This window comes from Amblyomma mixtum, chromosome 5, assembly GCF_055824585.1.
Source record: "Amblyomma mixtum isolate Tamu chromosome 5, ASM5582458v1, whole genome shotgun sequence".
NCBI lineage: Eukaryota > Metazoa > Arthropoda > Arachnida > Ixodida > Ixodidae > Amblyomma > Amblyomma mixtum.
In genome coordinates, this window is record NC_143016.1 from 85,613,747 (window position 1) to 85,638,614 (window position 24,868).

Below are 24,868 nucleotides of genomic sequence, written 5' to 3' on the forward strand. Positions count from 1 at the left end.
TGGCACTTCCAAACCCCGCATTCCCCTCACAAGTGCGCATGTTTGTTCCGGCCAACGTTAATGCGTCAGCTGGAGCTTGACAGCTGCAACCTTTTCAAATGAAAATTGGGCTTTAACATCAATTCCTTGGTTTTATTATGCTGTATAAATTTTGCCTCCCACTGAGTTTCGAGAAGGCTGCACGTAAGTATACATTGTGCAAAATTGACGTTAAATAAACACTTTTGAATGTGCACCAGGCGGCGTTTTACAATTCCTTTTAGTCCGTATGGAGCACAGCACATGTTGTCTTAAAGTACACAGGAACCCACCAACCGTTCTCAAAATACCTGTGGCAATGAACAAACATTACTATCAGTGCAAGCCCGTCCACATGAATCGTCAGGGGCGTTCAGATGATACACCTTTTCTTCGGATTCATAACGGAACCGGTCGTGCAGTTGTAGGCTTTGGAAAAGTGGTCACTGTCGCGAAGTGCAATGATCCAGTCATAGGCAGCATCCGGTCTGGTCTGGTCGGGACTGCCCGTCTTCTCGCAGCTCTGAAGCATCATGAAGACGAAAAATACCTCCGCGTTGTACATCGCGTGACCGTTTTGCAAGTGCACCTCGGGCCGCTGCTGGCGGCTTGCGTCACTCTTCATAAACGTCCTGAAAGCAACCCGCGCAGCCAGAGCATCGCCGAGCCGGCCACGGCCCATGCGCCTGTCGCGTTCTTCCAGACACTGCTCGGCTGCCGCCAGCTTCGCCTTGGCCTTTTCCGTTAGCCAATGGTTCGCGCCGTCCGTAGAGGTGATCTCTTCGGGGAGAAGCGCATTGAAGAGGCACTTGCCCAGGCGAGGCGCAAGGCGAGAAAGCTGAACGTAGTCCTCGCGTCCTTCATGCGAAGACTGCGTCACGTTGAAGGACAGCACAGGTACGTAGATGGTCCTCGGGTACGTTTCGAACCAGCAGTTGGCGCTGAAAGCAGAACGGCTCCAGCGCATCTGTGATCCTCGAGCCAGTGAGTCGAAGAAGTTGTACTGGTAGTAATTGATGTACGTCTCCAGTGCTGGTTGCGCTGCCCTAGAAGTGGGAAGACCGTTGACGTATTCAGCTACCATAGCTGCGTCGTTGATCCACTTCGGACCGACTATATTCACAGCGCTTGCCGACATAGCGCGTTGCAAGTCAGTCGTTGAAACGCCTTCAAAGAGGGGTGAACCGACGATTTCCGAGGTGAATCCGTCGATGACCCAGCTAACAAGGCTGGTGTAGTACGGTATCTGCGCTTTGAGCATAGAATCGTGCAACATGGCATTATGAAGGAGCGGCTGGAGGGCCTTCTCCACAGCGCGAACACACAGCTTCCAGCGAGGCAGCGTGCTTCGTCGCTTGCCGTAGAGCAAGGTTATGTACAAGTCAGTCGCTGTGGTGTATGGTACGAAAGGCGCGATTTGTATTATCAGTCGGAGACCGAGGTAATTCATGACTGTATGTGGTTCCGTATTCGCGACCACGCCGACGACGTCTCTCACAAGCTTGGGCGAACGGATCACAATTACCGATCCCGCGCCGGCGAAAAGAGACCCATTGTGTCCTCGAAACACTGCGGTCAAGAACTCCAACAGATCGGACGACGGGTCGAGCTCACTAGCCTTTGAGCTATCGCCGTTCGCTCTCAAGCGGCCCAGTTCCTCAAGGTCACTGGCCAGCTTTACTATGGAAAGGACCTCTGGTGGGGGCACATAGTCCTTCCTGAGTGCTCTGATTGCAGAGAAAAGGGCTGAACTGTAAAGGTGTATCGTTTCGTTGGTGCTCACGCGTCCAGAAGACATCAGCAACTCGGGAGGCCCTACCGAGACGACATCCTTGCTCGCGGACGTAGGATGCGAGGCCACGCCGACACTCAGCAACGCGGCGGTGCCGGTCTTCCGGAGCAGCATCGCAGCTGTCGACCAGATGGAAATACTGTTCCGTACCGGCGGCGTCAGTGGAAAGCCATCGAGAGACGCGTTGGACAGCAGCTCAAGCAGTGCATTCCAGCTCTGATCTTCAATAAGCTTGGCATTCATGCACTTGTCGTGAAGATCCTTGAGCGGCCGCATTGTCTTCGACTCTCCCGAGTTGTTCGAAAGCATCAAATAAATTCTGTCCTCCAGGAAGGCAACGTAGTCGTCGTCCGTCGAGATGGGGGTATCATTAAATAATCTACTGAACTGGCTAGTCCAGCGGCGGCACACAAACGCATAAAAATCGCTGCATGGGTTAACGTCACGCCACGAGAGAAGGTTATTGATATATATCGCGTTGCGAATGCACTTGACAGAGTTGCAGCTGGCGTTAACCTCATATCGCACGGTCAAGGCTTGTCCACCGGCCTGTTCCGATGGCCAAGCGAGAAGCAACAGGAAAATGATGAGTGCACCGGCGAGGGCTACAGCCAATGCGTACAGGAGGCTTTCCTTACGCGCAGGCTCGTTTGCGAAGGCCAATCTAAGCTCCTCCTCTCGGACATCAAGATTGACAGCTCGGGCCCGGTCTGTCTGTGTTGCAGCCGTTGAGCTTCTGCGACTACGGGCCCTCCGAGAGGTCAACAGGGGCGAGCGTCTCTCCAGGGGCCTCTCTTCAATGTTAGGCTTGTTTATGGCGAAACTAGTTGTTTGTCGTTTTGGGTCGCGCATCGAAACGTCGCCCATATCTGTTTCGCGTTCCGTGACGTGTTTTCGTTCGTGTACGCTAACAACAAACGGCTCGACCGCAGCACTAGTAGAATGCTGGACCGGCGTTTCCGGTGCATCAGTCTTTTCCGCCGCTTCTTTTTGCGAGACAGCCACCTTGCTGAGCCTTTCCGTTTCTCGCACCTCACGCGCAGCTGTTTTCGGTTGGTCTTTACGTTGTCCAATACTGACGTCTGGTTCCCGGTCCTTTGAAACCGCTGAACGGGTCGAACGGTCAGATTTCACAGTTGACGAAGAGGTCATTTTTCGCGTACTTACAAGCTTATTAACATCAGCGCTGGCCGTTTTCATTTCAGATTTCTGCCCGCTTTTCCGCGCTTCCGAACGCTTCTGTATTTCGGGCGCATCAGGCTCAGCAAGTGCAGCCCTATCCAGCGTCTTAGCAGGCAACCGCACTTCATCTCCGACTAACCTCGACTTCAGGCTAAATGATGGTTCCTCAGAGGAGGTGAAAAGCACAGTATCGAACGGCTCCTTTTGGGGGGAGCCACTCTTGTTCGAAGCGGCTAGGCCAGAGTGATCTTTTTCTCGTGAATCCAGTTCACTCGAGGCTGCAGTCTCGAGGTCTCCCATCACCATATTCGTACGGGAAAACGAAGGAGTGCCAGTAAAAGGCATTTGCTGCGCCGATGGTGCCCTCGACGACGCTCCGCTCCTAGCCACAGGAGGCCTGGCCGAGCGGGTGCTCACGTTTCCAGACGATTTCAAAGCGTCGCTTTTCTTCTTGTCCTGCGAAGTTTCCCGGCCATCAGAAGGTTCTGGCGGATTGCTCTGACTTAACCGCCTTGAAGTTTCACTCGTCCCGTCACTGGTAGAGACAAACTGCTGCTGTTTCTTCGTGGAAGCAGCTGTAGAAAGTCGGCGACTGCTTTGGTCAAGAGGCACCTCCTGCGAGGCAGAGTCCCGCGAGCTGGTAGACTCTACTTTCCTCGATGCGCTCTGTTCTTTCGTTCCTGTCTTGACCGCTGACTCTCGCGTAGGCACGGATTCCAGACGAGCGGCTGGCTCCTGGCTGGATGTAGAAACGCTAGTGCCAGAAACGGAGACATTCGAGCGCTCTTTTGCAGGTATATATTGATCTTTGCGCTCAGGTCTTGCCCTTGCTCCAGCTCCTGGTGCGGTTGACGCACTTTCACCGTTTTTCTTTGAGGAAGGATCGTCCCTACCTGTATCTTGTCCTCGACCAGGTGGCGGCGCCTCTGAACCTATCTCCTCGCTCACGTTCTCCGGGGACGCGGACTCTTCGCGCGAACTGCGCTTTGCCTCCAACTTTTCTTTTACCTTCTTGATTTCTCGCTGTCCTTGGCTGCCCCGTCGTGATTCTTGTCCCCCTGGTTTCACTGAAGCGGGATCGTAGTCGTAGAAGTGGGAAGCAGCACGCTTCGTCGTCTCTCGCTCGTCGATAGCGAGCGAGGCGTCGCCTTCCAAGACAGTACGGCTCTCGGAGGATGCCACCTCGTTGGATGCCTTGCTTACGTTGCTCGAAGGCGCCGGCTTCGCAGTCGGGGCACTGCGCCCTGCTCTGGCTGAGGAGACAGTGCGCTGAGTGTCGGCTCCTTTTCGTACCGGGTCAGATTTTCGGAGCGCTTCATTGGAGCTGAGCGACGCTTCTTCGGTAGAGGTTTTGCTCATGGCGTGCAGCTAGCAGCAGCGGCAAGCTGGATGATTGTTTGCGGCAAGAGCAAGCGTTGCAGTGCCAGTAGGCTGGAAGTCAATGCGTCGTCTTTCTTTTCTGCAACCGCAGGCGTTAGCCGTTGAATAAAGACGAAAACAGCTGCTGCAGTAAAGCAGGTCACTTTCTTTCCTTTGAATACGCGTTATATTCGTCTGCTAAATGCTTTCTCGTAATCTATGATGGCTATATACAGTGGGTGGTAATATTCTTCGCATTTTTTTATTACCTAATCGATATTGTGAGTATGGTCTATTGTCGAGTAGCCTTTAAGAAAGAATGCCTGATAATTTTGTTCATCGAAGTCTAAGGTTGCCCTGACTCTATTAGCGATTACCGCTGTGAATACCTTGTAGGCAAAGGACAGTAAGCTGATCGGTCTGTAATTTTTCAAGTCCTTGACGTCTTCCTTCTAATAGATTAGGATGATATAAATGTTCTTCCATGTTTCCAGTGCGCTCGAGGTCATAAGGCATTGCGTATACAGGGTGGCTAGATTTTCTAGCACCATCTCCTCACCGTCCTTCAACAGATCTGCTGTTACCTGATGCTCACCAGTTGCTTTCCCCCTTTGCTTTGCTCCCAAGTCTTTCTTTACTTCCTTTTTCTTTACCGGCTCCTAAGAGAGCTCGCCGGTGTCCTGTCTGACCATCCTATCGCCTGCTTCTAATGCGCATTCCGTGAAGATAGCTGTGAGATTGTCGTTCATTGCTTAAACATTAAGGCCGTCATCCTCAATTAAAGCCGAAAATCTGTTATGCAGCGAGATACTGAATTTCTCTAGTTTCTCTCTTGCTGCTAACTCTTTGATGGGTTTCCGCCTCACTAGTTTCTTCCGTTCCCTCTTCAATTCCAGGCTTATTCGGGACCTTACCATCATGTGGTCACTACAACGCAGCTTTCCGAGGAACTTCGCATCCTGCATGATGCCAAGATGAGCGCACAGCACTAAGTTTAACTCATTTTTAGTCTCACCGTTGGGGCTCGTTCATGTCCACTTTCTGTTCTCTCGTTTGCGGAAGAAGGAATTCATGATTCGTAAATTATTCCTTTCAGCTATTTCTTTATTTATTTCTTCTAGTCTACACAGTAACCCCATGGCTCTGTTTGTCTCGGATCTTTAATTATGGCTCGGAATTATTTTACCACTCTTTGCCTTTGTTTGGTAGACTTCCGGTTCTAAGACACTTCATGCGCATGCAACGTTGCGAGCGTTTCAATCAAAATATATCCGTCGTAATTTTAGCAGACCTGGTAGCCACTGCATTCTCACCCGGATCTTTTCTTTGGACAGAGATTTCAAGGCGTTCTTTACTGCTTGCTTAGTTACAATCCAAGTCTGCACTCTAAAGAGGCATATCAAGCAATTATTTGGGACGGCCACATTCTTTGCTAGAAGGGTGCTGCTCAGTAGACCAGCGTTCGTGAGTGCAAGCCCGAGCTTCGTCCGCTTCGTCGTCGTTCTGCGCTTTCTCCTTTGTTGTTGTTGTTGTTGTTAGCCTTTGTAGGCGCTGGCCGCTGGGGCGTCCAACCCCAGCTGTCTTTCTTACAGCACTTCTTCGGCACCGCAATTCATTTTATTATTTTGCCTTAGCTGTTGACGACATCGCCGAGTTTCTTATTCAGTACAGCCGTAACCTCCCCACTCCTTTCATTTCTTTTTTTATTTAAAGCACTATTTCCACTGCAACTACGAGGCTGCTAATATATTATTTATATTTACGTTGCAAGTCTCTTCTTCAATAACACACTGAACAACAATCGACATGGACAACATCGTTATCATGCTCGGCGCCATGGAGGAAATATGCTCGGCGCAGACGAAGCGCAAAGGAAAAAGAGACAGGGGTTGGGCTCAGAATGGAAAAAGGGAGGGAGGGGGGGGGGGGGTGATCTCACTTTTCCTCATGAGTGCGGATCCGGTTTCTGCCATAACCTAATTTTCTTCTTACTGCCGCCGCAGTCCCTCCGTGCTTGACAATATTTTCCATGTTAGGCGTTCGCATATAGGTCACCTTGCATGTATTGATCACTCTTGACAGTTTAGCTTGCTCTACCTTACCTTTGAGCTCGAGCCTTTCATAACACGGCGTCTGTTAATTACGACCCTCGTCTCCCGGGACAGCTTGCAAGCGTCCGCCCTGTTTATCCTGTCTTTTTTTTTTTTTTGTATTGCTGACTCTGTGGTTACTTTGCTGTCATCTGTAGCCTCCATATAAAAATGCAGTAAGTAATAAACTACCCTTCCCTCCGTCGGCACACGCAAGGCAGGGGAGCGATGCCGGTTCTTATGACGCAACGCCAGTGTTATCCTTGGTATGCGGGCTTCTGGCGCTTTGCGCTCAAAGGAAAAAATAGTATCGAGAACATTATTAGGGGAATGAAAGTAAAATCAGTTTATGGAAAGTGAAGCCATCGCTTACAGTCTTCGAGCTTCGCCGAGCATATCAAAGTTAAAATACGAGTATTGAAAAATACGGCTTCAAGACTAATCAGGCTCTGCTAGAATAAGGCAGTAATCACCGCAGCTGCAAAATTCACGTAAAGGGAAGCCATGAGCTTCACGAATAACAAAAACTCGTAGGGAAACAGAGCTGTACATGCATGCTTGAGTCATGGTGACTTAGGCATGCTTATTTTATACGACGGGCGGGGCGTACTTGACGTCACCGTCGAACAGTCCGCCCATTGTGTGCGAGGATGCACAATGCGAAATTCTTTCCGCTTCGAGGCTTTTCTTTGAAAATCACGGTAGGCGCCTGTCGCAACCTGACGGCAGTCATCAGTATAGCATGTTCGGGGATGGAAGCGTACAGCTTTCTATAAAGACGTATAGTGACGGGAGCGCGCATTCTTTGACGGCGCAGGAAGACACGCTTTAAAAGAAACAGGAGCTTGATGCGTGGCTTCACTGAAAAGCCTCTGGTAGCAAATGTATGAAGGCTTTTGTTTGTCTCTTCAAGAAGGCCCATGTTAATATATATTGTCACAGGCCAGACGGAGAACAGTCGTAGACGTAGAGGGGGACCGCAGAACGGCCGAGGTTTTTAATCGCCCAGAACAGAGCCAGCTCGAGCGCGCCTCACGCGAACGCGACCACTTCGTCCTCGTCACGGCTTAGCGCGCAGGTAGCTCGAGCCAGGTCCGTGGCATTAGTCCCCCGAAAAAGAAGAGCATCGTCCCGATGCGAGGGTATGTACAAAGCAGAAAACGAACAGGAAAAGCAGGAAGACAATGTTAAAAAAAAACGAACAAAAAGAAATAAATTAAAACGCAGAACCCGAACACAGTTTAAAGTGGAGCGTCATCGCTCTCACGCGAGAAGTATGGCTTAAGTCGCATTACATGCACAATGTCAGTCCGTGGTTGCCGACGACCGGTAGCCACAGTTCCACGTGGAACAACCTCATAATCCACGTTTCCAACACGACGGAGCACCTCATAAGGTCCGAAATATCGGTGCAGCAGTTTTTCGGACAATCCCTTTTGGCGGACAGGGGTCCATACCCACACACGGTCACCGATGTTGTAGGTAACCTCCCTGTGGCGCCGGTTGTAACGTCTGGAGTCCGTGTCTTGTTGAGCTGTGATGTGCAAACGAGCAAGCTGGCGAGCTTGCTCGGCTTGTTCGACAAAGGAGCCCGCATCTGGGTGTCAAGTCATCATCCACGCACTGGAGCATGGCGTCCAGCATCATCCGCACTTCTCTGCCGTAAACTAGACGGAATGGTGTAAAGCGGGTTGTTTCTTGAGTCGCAGTGTTGTACGCGAATGTGATGTACGGGAGTATTTGGTCCCAGGTTCTGTGCTCCACATCCACGTACATGGAAATCATGTCGGCCAGTGTATTATTCAGGCGTTCTGTGAGCCCATTTGTTTGGGGATGGTATGCTGTCGTTGTTCGATGGCTGGTGTGACTCAGCTCAAAGATGTCGTGGACAAGCTGAGCTGTGAATGCCTTCCCTCGGTCTGTGATGACGACGGACGGAGCGCCGTGTCGAAGCACTATTGCACGCATAAAGAAGTGCGCAACTTCGAACGCTGTGCCTTGAGGGAGAGCCTGCGTTTCGGCGTAATGCGTCAGGTAATCGGTTGCAACAGCTATCCATCTGTTTCCTCCCGACGACAAGGGAAATGGTCCGAGGAGGTCCATGCCGACTTGTTCAAAGGGTGTGTTAGGAGGCATGATAGGTTGCAACATGCCAGGCGGTTTCAGAGGCGGCGTCTTCCTACGCTGGCACTCACGGCAGGTCCGAATGTATCGCTTCACACATGAGGCAAGGTTGGGCTAATAGTAGTTCTGCCGCACTCTGGCAAGTGTTCGCCAGAGTTCGGTGTTCGGTGCGGGGTAATATATCGGCATTCATTCTTGCTTCAACGTGTACCTGCTTAGGACATTGTCGAGAGCGCGAGTGGCACGCATGGTGCATCACAAAAAGAGAGAGAGAAAGAGTAGAGGCTTACTGTGCACTGCAAAAAAGAGCTCGACCATTGTACCGCTAGCGTACTTTGTTAGCCCTGCCGGCGTGTCGACTTTTATGAAAAGGCGAGTAAACGAAGTAAGAATGTCTCGGCTAGTATAAACATGCATGCTGACACTAAGGCCACTCGAACTGCACCTGCCAACATTTAAGTGTCGTCTCTGGTTAACTTTGCTTGCAAAACCAAAACCCTCGGTTTTCCACGACTTCGAACAGTAAATATAACCACAATGGGCCGCCGTCGGTCAGATCAAAGAGTTTGCGCCCTTTCAATACGTTCTGTGGACCCAGTTCCTAGTTAATTTAAAACAAACAAAAAAACTTCTCCCCAGAAGTCTATTGGGCGGTCTAGCAGCACATTCACACTTACATGCCCGGATTACCGTCGTCTCGCTCTTGCCTGTGTAAGTACATCCTCCGGCCACTGTTCATAGCGGAGCCCTGCATCTCTGAATAAGACTTATTGCAATCAATGCTTTCTGGCATACGGCTGTCAGGGAGAGCCGTTCTCTTCTCTAAAAGGCGAACAACACCCTCGAAATGTCGCATTGCGGAATACGGCGAACGTGGGCGCGGATTTTCATAACTATGCAAATTAACCAAGTTTCACGGAACAGCCTCCGCACCCTCAAGATGCAAATCGCGTTCAGAAACTCGGATAGCACGAGACCCAGAAGTGTACCGCACAACGCGTTCGTGATGCCACGAAAATTAACGGCGCCTTCTCGAGAGAGACTTTCTCGCGAACCTAGCCTGTGCAATGCTTCAGTGAAGAAGCCTCGTAGCTACGCGTTAGAAAGTTAACTCGAACATTCGCTATACGCCACGACTAGAACTCCGCTTTCAGCGACAACTCACTAACTATTCAGAAACTGAACGACTGCGTTCAACTTCTGCCGATGTTTTTCTGTGTCCTGGGTGTTCTTCTTTGATGTGCTCTCTCTCTCTCTCTACCATTGCGTAATAAGCGAATAATGTGCAACGCAAGCGTTCTGTGACACCCTGCTTCCAAAATTCGTCGAAGTCTGCCTCCACAGCACTGAGACGGATAGCCGCGGCATGGCGCGCTTTATTTATTCCTGCGTACATACAACTGCGCTGCATTTCCATTCGGCGAACGGAGCGTAAACGACAGCACGCTTTTTTTCCCCTGTTTCTTTCTCTTTTTTTTTTCTTTTAAGGCGAAAGCCTTTAATGCCTCATCGTTGTCGACAGAAGGTTGTCAGCAGAGGTGGCACGCTTTTTCGAGTCAGACCAGAAAAGAAATCTTTGCGCACGATGGGGTTCGAACCACCACCCTTCTGTTGCGCAGCAGAGCGTGCTAATGGCTACGCTACTTCCTGCCAACGCATCTGTAGTTCTTGTCTAAGACGCTGGAGAGTGTTTGCAGAAAGGCCTCGAATCGGACGGATGCCTCCCAAACGCCCTCCAGTGTTTCCAGCATTTAAGATTCACAAACAATTGTGTACTTAATTAACACCTTAACCACACATCAGTGACACAAGCAGCAACACCGCGCTAAAGGCTTTCGCCTCACCGCACTTTAGGTCAACAAAGTGTCCCCCTGAATTTTTTTTCGTCGCTTTCTCCGTACATCATTCGTGGTGAACTTAAAGTTCAAGAGGAATCCAAACGAAGTGGTGTCTATTTTGCGCGGATAACTACAAGCGGTGTGCGAATATAGAGATTTTTTCGAAACTCAATCGAATACGAATGGTGTACATGTCCAACATTCTCGAACAAAATGTTTCAAAAATTGAAAAACTGCAAGATACCCTTACGAAAATATTGAAGACAGTGGTCCATTCTTCTGAAATGTAGCAAAATTTTTCTTTTAAAATGTTTCCATCGATCACACCGATTAGTTAATACTGCCATAGAAAGCCAATGGTGAGCGTTTTTGATGGTAGCAATAACGTTAATAGAAAAAAAAACGCTAGACTACCGTCGGGTGGTGTACGGATGTATTTATTGTTACACTGAAATCTTACATTATATGAAAAAATTGCGCCGCTCAAAAACACTTTCGTCGAGAACTGTAGGGTATGAGCTATTAACCGAACCAGATATTTGTATGATTTTTCGCTACTCTAGCGAATATTCGTACAAAACAGATGTTCATGCGAAACAGCGAAAAGCTAGCATGAGCGCTACAGCTCAATGAGCAAGCGATAGACGCAACAGCGATCTTCACTACGAGCCACACAACACGAAGTCAGTATACTAATTATTTGGCAGTCATTTCATGCGTATCAGAAAATTATCTTGAAATCGTATTCGATTAGTTTGTAACGATTTTGAATATGCACCATTTGATTCGTTCAGCGTAGGCAACTACACAGCAGCACTGCTCTAAGCTTTACCCCAAGACAGCTAGAATCACGGGGGAAAAAAATGAACTGCGACTGTAAATTGTGTACGCAAACATACGCCACAAAAAAAAAAAGTGCCATTTTTTTGTACGGCAAGCATGCGTTGTACGGCAAGCATGCGCTCTGAGAGCTCTAGCTTCGGCGTATTTTACTTCACCTACAGAATTGATCGGTTGGTTACATGAAGCTGGGATATATTTTAATAACTTAAATATGCAGCCTGATTTTTATTGCTAGATTCTTGCCGCCACTTCATATTGAAGATCCTGGAATGAGACGGTATGTACAGGGTGTATCGGTTATCGCGCTCTCTTTTCATTGAAATGATTCGTTCTTTTCCGGCCAAAAACAACAGCACTGTGAAAAACAGACTGGCGCATTTTTGATCTGCAGAAGTAACTAAAATATGAATACAAACAACATTTAAAGCGTGACGCCAGAGCCGGATAAGTGCGTATGCATATGCTTTTGGTAATAAGTACGCATGTGTTTGCACAAATCAATTATTTCTCTCTGTTCCTTTTTTTTTGTCTTTTCATCAAGCTCCAGCCAAACACGAATTTCCATTCTATGCAATATCTATGTAATATTGGAGTGATGTTTCATGGATAATATAAATTTGATATTGCAAGACACAGACATCTAAAAAACGCAAAATGGACAGGTTGCATATACTTCCAGGGGTATCAAAGTGCGCATCTAGTAGATTTATCACAGGCATTACCAACACTCGCCAGCGAGGCAATTTTATATGCTCACAGTGCTGTTACTTAGCAGGTTTTTAGCTTGCTTCGATTCTTCCCTTCCCCTCACGTTAGGCAGATAGATGCCAAACTTAAGAGCGAGCTGTTAAATTTTCATCCAGCTATTCCATTCATCCAACAGCGTCGACAACTTGGCGCCGCTGCTCCCCACAGAGCGGCCTGTACGCCTTCAAGAAAAACCTCGTCCATTGCTCGCATCTTGTTCCTTCTCTTGACGGACTACTCTCCGAGCAACGTACACTGTTAGCACGTCCATAGCGTGCCGACGTGCCTACATGATCGTCCTGGTGAGGCGCGATTTCTTGACACTCTGACGGCGCGCCCAGAGCCACAGTACGCGGACGACAAGCGACGAATGGCTGCACGCTATCTGTCCATAACGCGGGTGTCACAGACGGAGACGGTAATTGGAACACGTCAGGGCTCAGTGTCATCGCAGCCCAACAGTGTGACAGGTTTGCGTTTCGATGATCGACATTGCGACTGCAGGTTCTGTTCGCAATATGCACTCCTCATCAAATATGCATATGAAATTGTCGGCGCTGTCTGTAAAAGGATTAAGCGAAGGCGTAGGTAGCAATAAAAGCCGGTAAGTACAGTGTTAATCAAAGGCACGATATTCCGAAAGGTAGGCCTCCATGCGCAGCCGTGATTCAGCCGACGAAAGGCAGTTTGTTCGTGGAAATGAGCAAACTGCCAACTGCGTAGAGACATGTGCCTGTACTAGTCCTGTATTAGCTGCCTGAATTAAGGTGAACGCCTTAAACAAGCCCAGACTAGATCAGTCGCCATTAATGACGCCAAGGGGTGGCGAGCGGTGACGGTCGACACCCTAAAAATTTGTCAGGCCATGGTAAAAGTTCTGCTCAGCAGTTCTTTTAGACCCCTATGAGGAGGACGTTTCATGATACTGCAGCCCGCTGACATTTTACCAGCAGTGTTAGTCAAATGTTTTAGGGGAATCACCCGAGGCGGAGTAAATTTTCCTAAAATCCCGCTAAAATATTCGGCCAACGCTGTTCCCACTTCGAGTTATTGATCAATTCTCTTTCCCCCTGCCATATACTAGTCGTCCCGGTTAGCTCAGTTGGTAGAGCAACTGCTCTGGTGAAGCGGTGGTCCCGGGTTTGAACCCTGGACCAGGACGAATTTTTCTTTAACAACGAAGTTTCTGTGGAGGCTTTTGTTTGTAGCTGCGCTTGGGTTGATGCCAGTGAGCAATTTACTCCCGCATTACTGAAGCTTCACCTAGTCGCTTGCCGACCCACTAGCTTCTAGTGTAGATAGCTTTTTTCAAGGTAGAGGCCCTGCACGCAGCGAAGGATGTTGACCTTGTAACCTTGTACAAGTATGGCAGAGAGAAAAGAATACGTTTCGCAACAGTTTGGCCAGCAGAACGCAAGAGAAGAAAAAACTGAGGCTCGCGCGGTGGTTACAACTGCGAAAATACGGTTATTCAGCCAGTCTCCTTTATGTTTCAATAGCTGTCGAGAGGGAACGTTCCGGTACTTATAATTAAGTGTCAAAACTTCACTAGCAAGACTGTCAGCAGCCTCGTACGAAAGGAACCACTCGAGCGGCAGTTTGACCGACAGTTGCGAACGCTAGCAGCACATATATCACGACAAAATTCTCGCTGGAAGATGTAAAATACCCACCTGCAGTATTTCGTAACCGCACCAATGTTTACGCTTGCCTAGACCTGAGATCATCGCGCACAATAAATATTTAAAGGCGCTGTCACAAACCCCATCATTCGCACTCTTCTGATACACGGAGCATTCCGCAAATACCGTGGTAACGCCAGTTTAAGCAGCGCCGTTATTTTAAGCGGTCCTAACGATGCCCATTTGGCACGCGGCGAAAGTTAAGAGACAGAAAGAGAGGAGAATGGGTTGGGGAACAAACGCGGGTTAATGACATTCTAGTCAAAGTCAAGAAGAAGAAATGGGTTTGGGCAGGGCATTTATTGGGAAGTCAAGATAACCGGTCGTCCTTAAGGGTAACGGACTGGATTTCAAGAGAAGCCAGGCTTGGCAGGGGGCAGCAGAGAGTCAGGTTGGCGGATGAGATTTAGAAGTTTGCGGGAATAAGGTGGCCGCGGTTTCCACAGGACAGGGTAATTGGAGATATATGGAAGGCGTTTGTCCTGCAGCGAGCGTAGTCAGGCCGACAATGAAGACCTAAATATTAAGCCTGGCTATCCTGGCTAGCCTGGCATGGCTATCACTGCTTGATAAGTGAGCGCTTTCCCTATTACATTTTCGTCACACAACGCGCCTTATTTACGTGATTGCAACTTGACTAGCTTAACCACAATGGCCTTGGTCAAGTCACACAGGTCTGGTTTTCGATCAGTGGACACTCAGGGTAATTATCGGAGTTCCCAACCATTAACTGATCTAACTCTATGCAGCGCAGCATTTCTATCCAGCTACACACGATGCATGGACCGTAGCAAGTCGACGTTCTTTCCGTCCCTTTAGGTGCTAACAAAACGGCTTGAAAAGGAAGTAAATATACCACAGCGAGAAATTAAAATAGAAATGGTAGCTGCAACCTTAAATGGTGGAAATTACGAAGCATGAATTAATAAAAAATATCGATTCGTGGCATTCACTCTGTCGAAGCGAATACCAAAGAAAGGAAAACGCAGGCCGAAAGTCAGGTGGAAAGACGTTGGAAGGCATACGTATGAAGAGTGTAGCTGCCAGTGACGTAAGACAGAGGTGTTTGGAGACCGCTAGGACAGGTTTTCGTCCTTCACAGAGGCGGATTTAACGGTGGTATAGGCGGGGGAAAGGGGGAGGGGGGGGGGGGGGGTTGATGCGTATGGACGTTCTGCTTATGGGCAAAGTCTTGCTTGAACATTTTTTTTTTTCGATGAAAAAATAGTTCCCAGCATATCTATATTCTACAGAAAACTTCACAGTTCTCAGCTAAACTGATAAACATCGAATTCTTTGCCCCGTCCTTTTGACAGCCGCATTTAAGCAAAAAGTCCTAAAACTACATACGGTATTCATAAGTAGTGACCCCATTTAGGAAAAAAAAAAAGCGGTAGGGGTTTAACATAGTTGAACGGAGTAGACGTGCGAACGCAGGTGTTTATTCTTCAATTGGAAGGGACACTTAAGCTCAGCCTTGAGGGTATGATGCGAGAGCTTTAGTGGGTTAATACCCATATATGCATAATTGGTGATTGTCTACTTAACATTCACAGATGGCGCCGAGTCCTCAAACCACTACCAGCGCAGTGGCGCACTACACTGGCAGGTGGCCGTTTCTATAACAGCCACCGGTAGGGATTGTGCGACCCATGTTGCTCTTCCCAAGCAACCTCTCACCAGTCATTACTTTAACTCCCACCTGCCAGGGCAGGTTGTGATGATGTCACTAGGTTACGTGACCTATGTGGCACGACGCCCTCCTCCCATTGGCTACAGCTTGCGCGACGCTCCTCCGAACTTGCCTGAGCTTATCCGAGTAACTCGGGTCAGTTCGGAGCACAAGACAAGATGACAAGATTATTGCTCAAGGTTGGTACGTCTGCAGTTTTTTCGCACTAATAACAAAAAGATACGTGCACAAGACAGCATCCAAGAAGCAAGGACTTAGCGCAACGGTAGGTTTGCGCGAACCCCAGCAACGTCGCCTAGAAACTTTCGTATGAGTGAGGTGGCATCAGCTGGTAACGTTTCCTAAAAAGCGCTGAAGACGAGCGGCACAGCATCCCCAACGCCTGCGATTGCATGATGGAAGTGAATATTGCGCCCTGTACAGAGCAGACACTTCTGTTATTCCTGGTCGAATTCCTCTTCCTTTAATTTATCTATCTTTTTTGTCAAATATTCAGCTTTACTTGACGCTTAACTTAGAAAAAAAAATAAACATCTCAAAACTTCTCCCCTTTCGCATTACTTGTACTGGCTTCACCACAAAATATGTGTATTAGTGGTGAAGCATCTTTTAAAGGCAAAAAAGGCCACTTGGCCGGCAGCGAAAGATGCATTTATTTCTAAGAAATTTGGATTCGAAGTTGAAAAAGTTTTTCCCGCCGCTCTGATTCAAACTTGGGATTCGCCTATGACGACACAGGACTAAGAAACGTGAAACATGACGTGCACATGACGTAACGCAGACTCCGTGATTTCTGGCTGCCAGCAGTGCGGCCTAGCAGCAGCCGAAAAGAAAGCAACCGCCGGCCGCACGTTGAAGGCATCTATCGGCTATTGCGGCCGTCGCTACAGTCGCTTTGATTACGTTTGCACTGGCGTTTTGCCAGCGTTACGATGAATCTCGTTCTCGAAGTCGTCAACGAAGTTCTCGCAAATAGACACATTTAGCATACCGTGTACCTTGTTACCGCTAGCGGAATACCGGGAGCCCGCCTACCGCCGGAAAACAGGCGCTGATTTGTCCCGATGCTTCAGGAGCGCGCGTAGCAGCCGGGCACGTGGCGCCATCTGGCGACGTCAAGGAGATTTGCGCATGCATTGGCGTGGCCTCCGCGATCGAGGCGCGCTTTTGCTCCGGCCATCCCATTCGCACGTAGAGAGCGTAATTTGAGAGAGCGGTGCGACCGCTCCTCTTGCCGCACGGTGGCGCGCTTACCCCATGCGCGCTTTCCCTGAGGCGGTCGTGCGTAGACCGCGAAAACGCAGTTGTCGCAGGCCTGTGTGCGATGCGCGCTAGAAAATTACCGCACAGGAGCGCCGGCAAAGAACAAGGTAGCTTGCTGGTATAATATCTTCCTAAATTCGGAAGCAGACTTAGGACCGAGATAAAGCAGATCGTCCTAAGAGCGTTTTTTATTCGTACATTTGAGCACAGTGGTCAATTTTAATTTTGCTATTCATGTAAACATTAGTTTAGAGCCTTAAATTATATACAGAGATTAGAGTTCTGTCGGTTTTCCTGTGTAGCAATGGTATTTGATTTGAACTTTAATGCATCGAATAAACGTTTGCTTTCGGCGCTTTTAGATATCACTCAATTCCTTTTTGCCAGTCGAATGTTGGGCAGGGCCGTGCACAACAGATTGCAATGCATAAGGTTTTTTGGCGCATATAGCCTGAACCGAGGAGCATTTACATTTTTTTTTCTCGCGCGCTGCAAGCAAAAAGGAGGACAAATAAAATTATTTGGAAATACATGGGATACGCAATGCTTTATTTACGCACATTAAACCAGATCTATAATGTTTCTCGCATAGTGTTCATTCTAAACACGGAGCACTTTCCTGTGGAGCGGCTTGCTGGCGAGCTTTTTTTTTGCGGTATATGCTGCCCTAGTCTGTGACAGTAGCTCCTATGTTAGATACGAGTGGCCTCACGAAATTATCGAACACCACAGATACTGTGCTTGCGGCGTGGTCCTCCCTTGCTTTGCAAACAAAAAGGGAGCACTGCCGGATCCTCGAAAGTAATAGCTGCAGCCAGCTGCTGCCGCACGTTGCTTATGTTTATATGCGGCGTGGCAATATCAATAGCCTTCTTAGTGGCCACCAGAACACTGACGAACTCTGATTTTGGGTAGGTTAATCCCCCCCTTGACCGTAGGCTAATTAGCCAGCAACGGACTAGACCCATCCAACTGGTGGAGGGCAGGCCAGGAGCTGCACCTTCTACGTTCTTCAAGAGCTCTCGCCACGAACCCTGCTATGAAAGCAATGCTGGCATTTGGGATACCTGATGGCGGCCGCTGCAGTAAAATAGAAAATGCCCATATAAGTATCCCGACCATGATCCCGACGTAGACATTCTGCAATGTATTGCAAAATTTTCAAATCATGGCATTGTTGCCACTCAGTTATTATAGCCTTAACATAAAGCAAAGTGGTCGCTTTTTGGTTGCACTTCATGGGTGGAGTAGGTGAACGAGTGGGCACTCACGACGCATCGCTTTCAAGGATGTGAAGAAAAAACTCAGCGCGATGGCATGCAATTTAGACGACATGTAGGTGAAAGCATGTTTTGCCTCCATCAACTCTTAAATTACCACAAAAGCTGCATGCAGAAGACATTCGAAACTGTTTAACAATGTACCTCAACTTCTTTGTCACTTCAGGAAAGAGTCAGAAAAAAACTGCCTGCGTATTCGGAGGCATTCAGCGTTGAAGCGCGCCAACAAAGCTGGTGCAGCGGCTGAAAATGCAGGCAGTGCCGGCCGGGCGAGCGCCGCTTGCTGCTTAGGCTAAGACCGCCACCTCGCGGCGTTTTAGGGAACTAGCAGCATTACACTCTTCTGCTGGGCGAGGCGCCGAATGGGACGGCCGGAGCAACGGCGCGCCGTCGGAGCAGATCGCGGCGGCCACGGCATTGGCTGCGCCTCAGTGATTCATGGTTTCTCGTTTCCTGGTGTTGGTTCACTGTTTTGTCCTATGATCTCATCACGCTTGTACTTGCGAGTTTGGCCTGTGGCGGCGATACCTGTATTTTGGTTCTTGCTCTTTTCTACGTTACAAGAGCTTTGTTGTCAGTATGAGTGGCGTTTTTCTTCAACTTCTCCTCAGTGTCCCTTTAACGATGACGGCCTCGTCAGCGCTGAACTTAGTTTATGTCTCCGATGTGCGGGCATGAGGGTGGCGGGGGCACCTGGCCTGCCACGGCCATCGGCAGTGCCTACGGATCACTGCCGTAGGCACCGCCAATGCCGATCTGTGCTAAGGTGCACGTAAGAGATCGGTTACCATCTGGTTGGCTTTTCATAGGCTTTGGGAGCAAAATGCAGCAGGGGTGAATTTTGAAGCTCGCTCACTTACAGGAGACGACGCAGGGAGTCATAGTGGCGTCACGTGATAGTGACGTTACGATCACGGCGGCGTACGGGTGACCGGTGACGAACGGGTGACGTCACCGACACGTGATGTCACACCACCATCGGGCGCCGCTCATGCCATGAGCAGACGAGATTTTGGAATGGTTTTCGGAAGTTGGCTGTAGAGTGGTTGTAATAGAAGCTGTGGCTATGAAATTTGCTAGCATCCCTCTAAATAGATGAAGCTTGCATTAGAGCTCAAGATTACTTGGAATTTTCTGCAGTATATTTATTTTCCTACAATTGTGCCTTTTTTCTTAAAATCCACTAAATGCAGATTGTTAAAATTCTGTATGAGAGTATAGACTGTTATTTTAATCAACTGGAACCAAAATTGTGCTTTGAACAAAAATATATGTACATTATTTTTCCTTTCTGTGCGATAAAATTTGCCACTCATTAGTGTGTGTGTTTTTTTGTTTTTTTCACAGAAACATAGACTTAGGCTATTCAACCTGGTACCAGTCATGTAAAAGGAATGGATTGAAATTCGCAGCAAACTTTTGCTTCCTTACGCCTTATAGTTCCTGAGCGAAATGTGCATAAATCACGTCAAGCACGACTCACCGTTTTGAAGGCAGCCTCGATTTCACAGCACGCTGCCAGCACCGGCAGTTTTCTGAAACGCACTCAACCAGGGCTGGGCACGATACCTCAAAAAATTGTCTTCGATACGGATACCCTCAAAAATTGCATTTCCGATAGCTGTGCAAGGTACCGAACCAAAATTGTTTTCTGATGCAGATATTTAATGAATGCTCTATCGTCGATACACCACTAAAATCACCAATATTATTGATAAAGCTGGTAACAAAGCTTTGCTAAGGTAAGAAATTTCTCTGTGCTTTCTAGAATTTTCAGTGTATTTGATGCAGCACACTATTTGAAAGGGTTTTAAGGAATCCGGCCACACGGCTTCGCTATTTTTTTTTTTAACTCCACTGTCGGCACAGCTGGTTTCGTTAAACCTTTAGCATTGGAATGAGGCCATGATAACTTTGAAACGATCACTTCCATAAGCAGCCTAGCAAAATCGTTTTTTACCCGCCGCGGTGGCTCAGTGGTTACGGCGCTCGGCTGCTGACCCAAAAGACGCGGGTTCGATCCCGGCCGCGGCGGCCGAATTTCGATGAAGGCGAAATTCTAGAGGCCCGTGTGCTGTGCGATGTCAGTGCACGTTAAAGAACCCCAGGTGGTCGAAATTTCCGGAGCCCTTCACTACGGCGTCCCTCATAGCCCGAGTTCCTTTGGGACGTTAAACCCCAACAAACCAAACCAAACCAAAATCGTTTTTAAAGCTAATGGTCTTCATGCGAACCGGTCTCTGAGCATTTGACTACATACGAATAAACTTTAAACTCTTTTTCCGATGCTGTTCGTTTTTTACTGCAGTAATTACTAGTTGCCTCTGCCCTTACCCTGTGCTAAAAGATACAAGCCCCATGCGTTTGGGAAAGCCGAACAGTCATTTCCCCACCACTACAGTATAATTAGACGTTTGAAGGTGAACTTTTTGTTAAATGCAAGGAAAACAACGATAAAAAAAGGGGCTAAAAGCTTTTATTAGGCAAAACATATCTTGCCGATTTCTGTTGTTTATAAGATTTAATGCGATAGTGGTAAGGTTCCTATTGTACAGAAAATCCAGTGGCGGTGTCTTCATCGGTGTTGCGAGCGAAAATTTCCTAGAGCAGCAGCCTAAGTGGGCCACCTAGGTCAAGTGACCTTGTAGCGTCATCACAATCTTTCCACAGGATTGCAAGCAAACTGACCACCGTGACAGGTGGCTGTTAAATTAATGACATATCTTCGATACTGCCCATGGCTGCAAACAACTGTGACACCTTCTGGCAACACAGGTTCCCCGTAGCGTCATCAGTAGAAATCATCATAAATACTCTAAACCAAAACTATTCACCATACTGCCTGCCAAGCAGACAATAGTACACCTTGCTCACCCTTTATTTTGCTACACTCCCAGTTACTTCACAAAGCTGACAAAGATTTGAAAATATTCACTTCTTTAGCAGTGCTCGTCAAAAACATTAAAGAGTTCACTAACTTAATAAGTGACACTGCACATACCAATACCTGCCGCTGCAGCCGTAATGGTGTATGCGTAGCCTGAGACTCAAGCGTCATTTGTGATGCAATTTACAATCTCACCCGAGTACAGCCAACAAAGAGAGAATAGAAACACCTGTTAATCTTTCAGAAACTGAGACTAAAGAATCAGGTTTGATCAAAAGACCTATGCTAGGACACTGTGTTCTGTTCCACAGATTCACTATCACAACTACGATAATTACTCTTGAGCCCCTGAAACTGTCCCTCACTTGAAACCGTAATAGCAAACAATGGTATGTTGCATAATGCTTACCTGAACTCATTCCAAGACCCGCCGCGGTATCTCAGTGGTTAGGGTGCTCAGCTACTGAGCCGGACATAAAGTCAAATACTGAGCCGGAGTTCCTGGGTTCCAACCGGACCATGGCGGCAGTGTTTCGAAGGAGGCGAAATGCAAAAGGCACGGTGTGATGTCAGTGCAGGTTAAAGATCACCAGGTGGTCAAAATTATTCCAGAGACCTCCACTACAGCATCTCTTCCTCCCTTTTCCCTTTCTTCTTTCACTCCCGCCTTTCTCTCTTGGTGCAGTACAGCTCTTCACCGAAATATGAGAGACAGATATTGCAACATTTCCTTTCCTCAAAAACCAATTTCAATTTCAACTCAATACAAGCCAGTCTGAAACTGATGTGGCCTACTGCCTCAATTGTCACCAAAATCCACACTTAACACTTCAAAAGAGTAGCACCTTATTGGGCGAGAAATGAAACATGCTTTATTATGCAAAAAAGCAAAAATATAAGTCTCTCCAAACATTTAAAGTTTTAAAAGGTGCACACAGTGCATTGCAGCAAGTGTAAGGACATAGCACAGTGTCAGCATTGCCACAGTGGCGATCACAGCCTTCATAACCTTGTAATTCGGCGCCCCAGAGCACCAACTTGACGAGAATGTCAGCATACGCAGTCAAACATTCCCCACAGATATACCTGCAGGCGTTGTCTCAAAGCAACCAAGCACATGTGTCAGGGACAAAATTTAGCCTCTGAATGTTCAGTCCAAGAGTACATCAACAAACATGTTCACCTTCCATTTTGCTAATCTAGATGGCATCATCGTGCCCCGCCCAAATGCAAGAACGCCTTGTGATAACAGTCACGTTCCTGTACCAAGGTCATTGTGGTTTGCCCTTATTGGCACAAATACAAGCTATCCTTTACAGCCAGTCACATAGTACCACATAAACCCATGTAAGGACCCCACCTTTTTTTTAAAATCTGGTGTGAATTTTGAAGGCGCAACCCATACACAAAAAAAAAAAATATATAACCATATTTTTTCTCATTTATCTAGTCCAAAACAGGGGGTGCAGCCCTTACATGAGATTATACAGTATATGGACATAAACAGCAGTAGAAATTTGGGAATTAAAAGACACGCATTTATATTTGCAAAGGAGTTGATAGTGCACAACCAGCATTAAATGTTTTTCTGAGGCCAGTGAATGCGCCTACCACATTCACATGCACACGTGAAAAGCACCAGGACTTTTTTTACCATTAGCTAGCCACAACAAAAAACTGTATAACATAACACGAATATGAACTAAAGAATTAGTACCAGAAAAACACCAAAAGCAACAAGAAAACTCAGCACAACGCAGCTCAGTTTACAATGCAACAGCAACAGAAAACAGAAGGAACACCACAGATTTCACAAAAAGGCTTATTGCCCACAGAAGGTGATCGCATAGTTTCCCCAATATAACCAACATTATTGCACGCCACTACAGCATCGTTCAAGTTAGTCAACAAGAACTCTGAGGAAGTGTGGATAGTTCATAACACTCAAATGTGGTTTTACTGATTGCGAACGGGCACAAATAGCTGAAATCCTGAACAATGAAATAATTAGAACTGCTTGCCTGAATCAAATCAGTGTTGCAAATACAATTACAGCGCTATTGTAATTAAGAAAAAATGTGCAGCAAACAGGTTAAGAAAAGAAATCAAATAGCCAAGAATTCCGCAACTTAACAATCACAGCTACCAATGCCCAAAAACTAGTTTTCGTGTCCATTCGAGGAGAGTACATACTCTTCCCCAAACACCTCAAAAGGAACTGTCCAACCAGTACAGTTTGGGCAGTGACAACTGATACTGACAAAAGTGGGCAAATGCAACAACAATTTATACATCCTCAGCACTGTGAGCCCACAACCAAACCAGGCAAGCCACATAAATAAATTTTCATGATAAACACAGCAAGACCGTTGATGCAACAACTAAAAAGAATGGCAACAGTACAGTTCCAGTTACAACATGGCCTCATGAAAATCAACCTGGCAGTTCCCAATTCTACACTCGTGGCTTTAAAAATTGAGAAATTAAAAATTTTACCACCTAGTTAAAGCAAAACACACCTGTTCCTAAAACTAAACACTTGCACGTTACACTCAGCACAAAACACAAACAGTTCAACATTCACCAAGAATGATGCAATATACAAAGCAATCTAATGACTATGTAGATTTAATCTCTAAAAACCAAGGCCTGCAAGACATACAAACAAGCAAGTAAGAGTAAACATAATGCATTCTATTTTTCACTTAAATACTTTGATTCTAAATTATGCAACAAGTTCCAACTAAACCGGACCAAAATCGGATGCTCCCAACACACCTTCTAGCTCTCAATATTGCAGTATTAAATAAAAACGCTGAGAACTAGCATTTCTTCTTGAGCAAAGCAGGAACCCTCCAAGGATAAAACCAGGTGACTTTGTTCGTTGGAAACTGCTCACTAAAAAAAAAGGCCTGTAACACAAACTCAAGTTTCTAACCCAACAACAGGGCTACACACAAGAAAATTTACATAGAGTGCCACACAACATTAACCTTCAATGCCAGGCAAGATTAATACATGGCTGTTTGATGCTATCATTGTTACCGCTGTCGTAACAACAAAAAAATTGCACGCTTTCAGTAATCAAGCCGTTTAAGACTCTCGGAGATCACTGATTAAAGATCACTGCCTAGCCATAAAAGACATGTGATAACAGCAATACATTCAATACCCAACTTTGTCATCCCAAAAACTGGAGATCCTTAGAGTCGGCTTAAAGCTGCATTCGAAGACAAGAGAAAGGTTTGTGAGACATTAAGAGTGAGTACAGTTCTTTCAGTATTCCTAACTCCACTTAACGGAGTGAGCAGCAAGAGAAAACAAATATGCTGCTCCACAGTGTCAATGAAAGTGCTTCCATAGCTTATCATTTCCTCAACACTGCATGAGCATCGAAGGGCCAAAACTTTGCAAATATGACGGATAAATATTTCTGCTTAAGCAGCACACGCAGCAAAGCTGGTCAGGGACGGAACTATGGTTCGAGAATGTAAATGCCAGCCTTTCTTACCCTCCCCCCCCCCCCCCCCTCCTTTTTCGTTTATCAGAAACTATGATCATTCAAAGTCGCTGTTTTCACTTTCTTCATCCGAGCCTTCAGCACCATGTGAGACCACGTCGATTTTCTTCAGGGCTGCACGAAGGGCGACGCTAAAGTCTTTGGACTGAAGGCCATTTGCTGAAAATTAAAAAGAGGCAGATTGCAACGGCAATGCTAGAACGCTGTTCTAACAAAAACCTCAAGCAACCCTCCCACTTATCAGCGACAGCAGCTATGACACATAAAAAGGCTCTGGACACAAACAAAAGAGACTTGTCACTAAGCTTTATTAATTGATTTTTGTCATTAGATACATTATAAGCCTAAAACCCCACAAAGCAAGTTTCTGACACCCTTTGTCAAGATCTCGAAGAAAAAGTTTAATTTCATACTTAGAATATGAGTGCACGCATTCAACGACTAAGTCAGCACACACAAAATTTTTTTGCAGACAATGCAACGCTGCGTATTTAATAGCACAAAAATATTTGGGCTGTATAAAAGGCTGTTTATCACATAACAGCATTTC

The 24,868-nt window shown here is 47.1% G+C and overlaps 2 protein-coding genes and 1 pseudogene across 2 annotated transcripts in view; all 3 read right to left on the reverse strand.

The window, feature by feature from the left end:
• Positions 1-391: 391 nt before the first annotated feature.
• On the reverse strand, positions 392-2,086 carry LOC149342876 (endothelin-converting enzyme 2-like). The gene has a single exon (XM_089546849.1). The coding sequence runs from the start codon at positions 2,084-2,086 to the stop codon at positions 392-394; it is 1,695 nt and encodes a 564-aa protein (XP_089402975.1).
• Positions 2,087-17,231: 15,145 nt separating this feature from the next.
• On the reverse strand, positions 17,232-18,261 carry LOC149342877 (uncharacterized; annotated as a pseudogene).
• A 3,383-nt stretch (positions 18,262-21,644) lies between these two features.
• LOC149342878 (WASP homolog-associated protein with actin, membranes and microtubules-like) overlaps positions 21,645-24,868 on the reverse strand; it is a 32,269-nt gene continuing 29,045 nt past the window's right edge. The window contains exon 12 of the mRNA XM_089545385.1: positions 21,645-24,477. Within this exon, the coding sequence (XP_089401511.1) occupies positions 24,356-24,477 (122 nt within the window). The 3' untranslated portion in view covers positions 21,645-24,355. The remainder of the gene's footprint in view (positions 24,478-24,868) is intronic.

What these genes read in the sequence shown, in the direction of transcription:
- LOC149342876 (XM_089546849.1), bottom strand. Translation starts at nt 2,086, where the DNA reads ATGCGGCCGCTCAAGGATCTTCACGACAAGTGCATGAATGCCAAGCTT.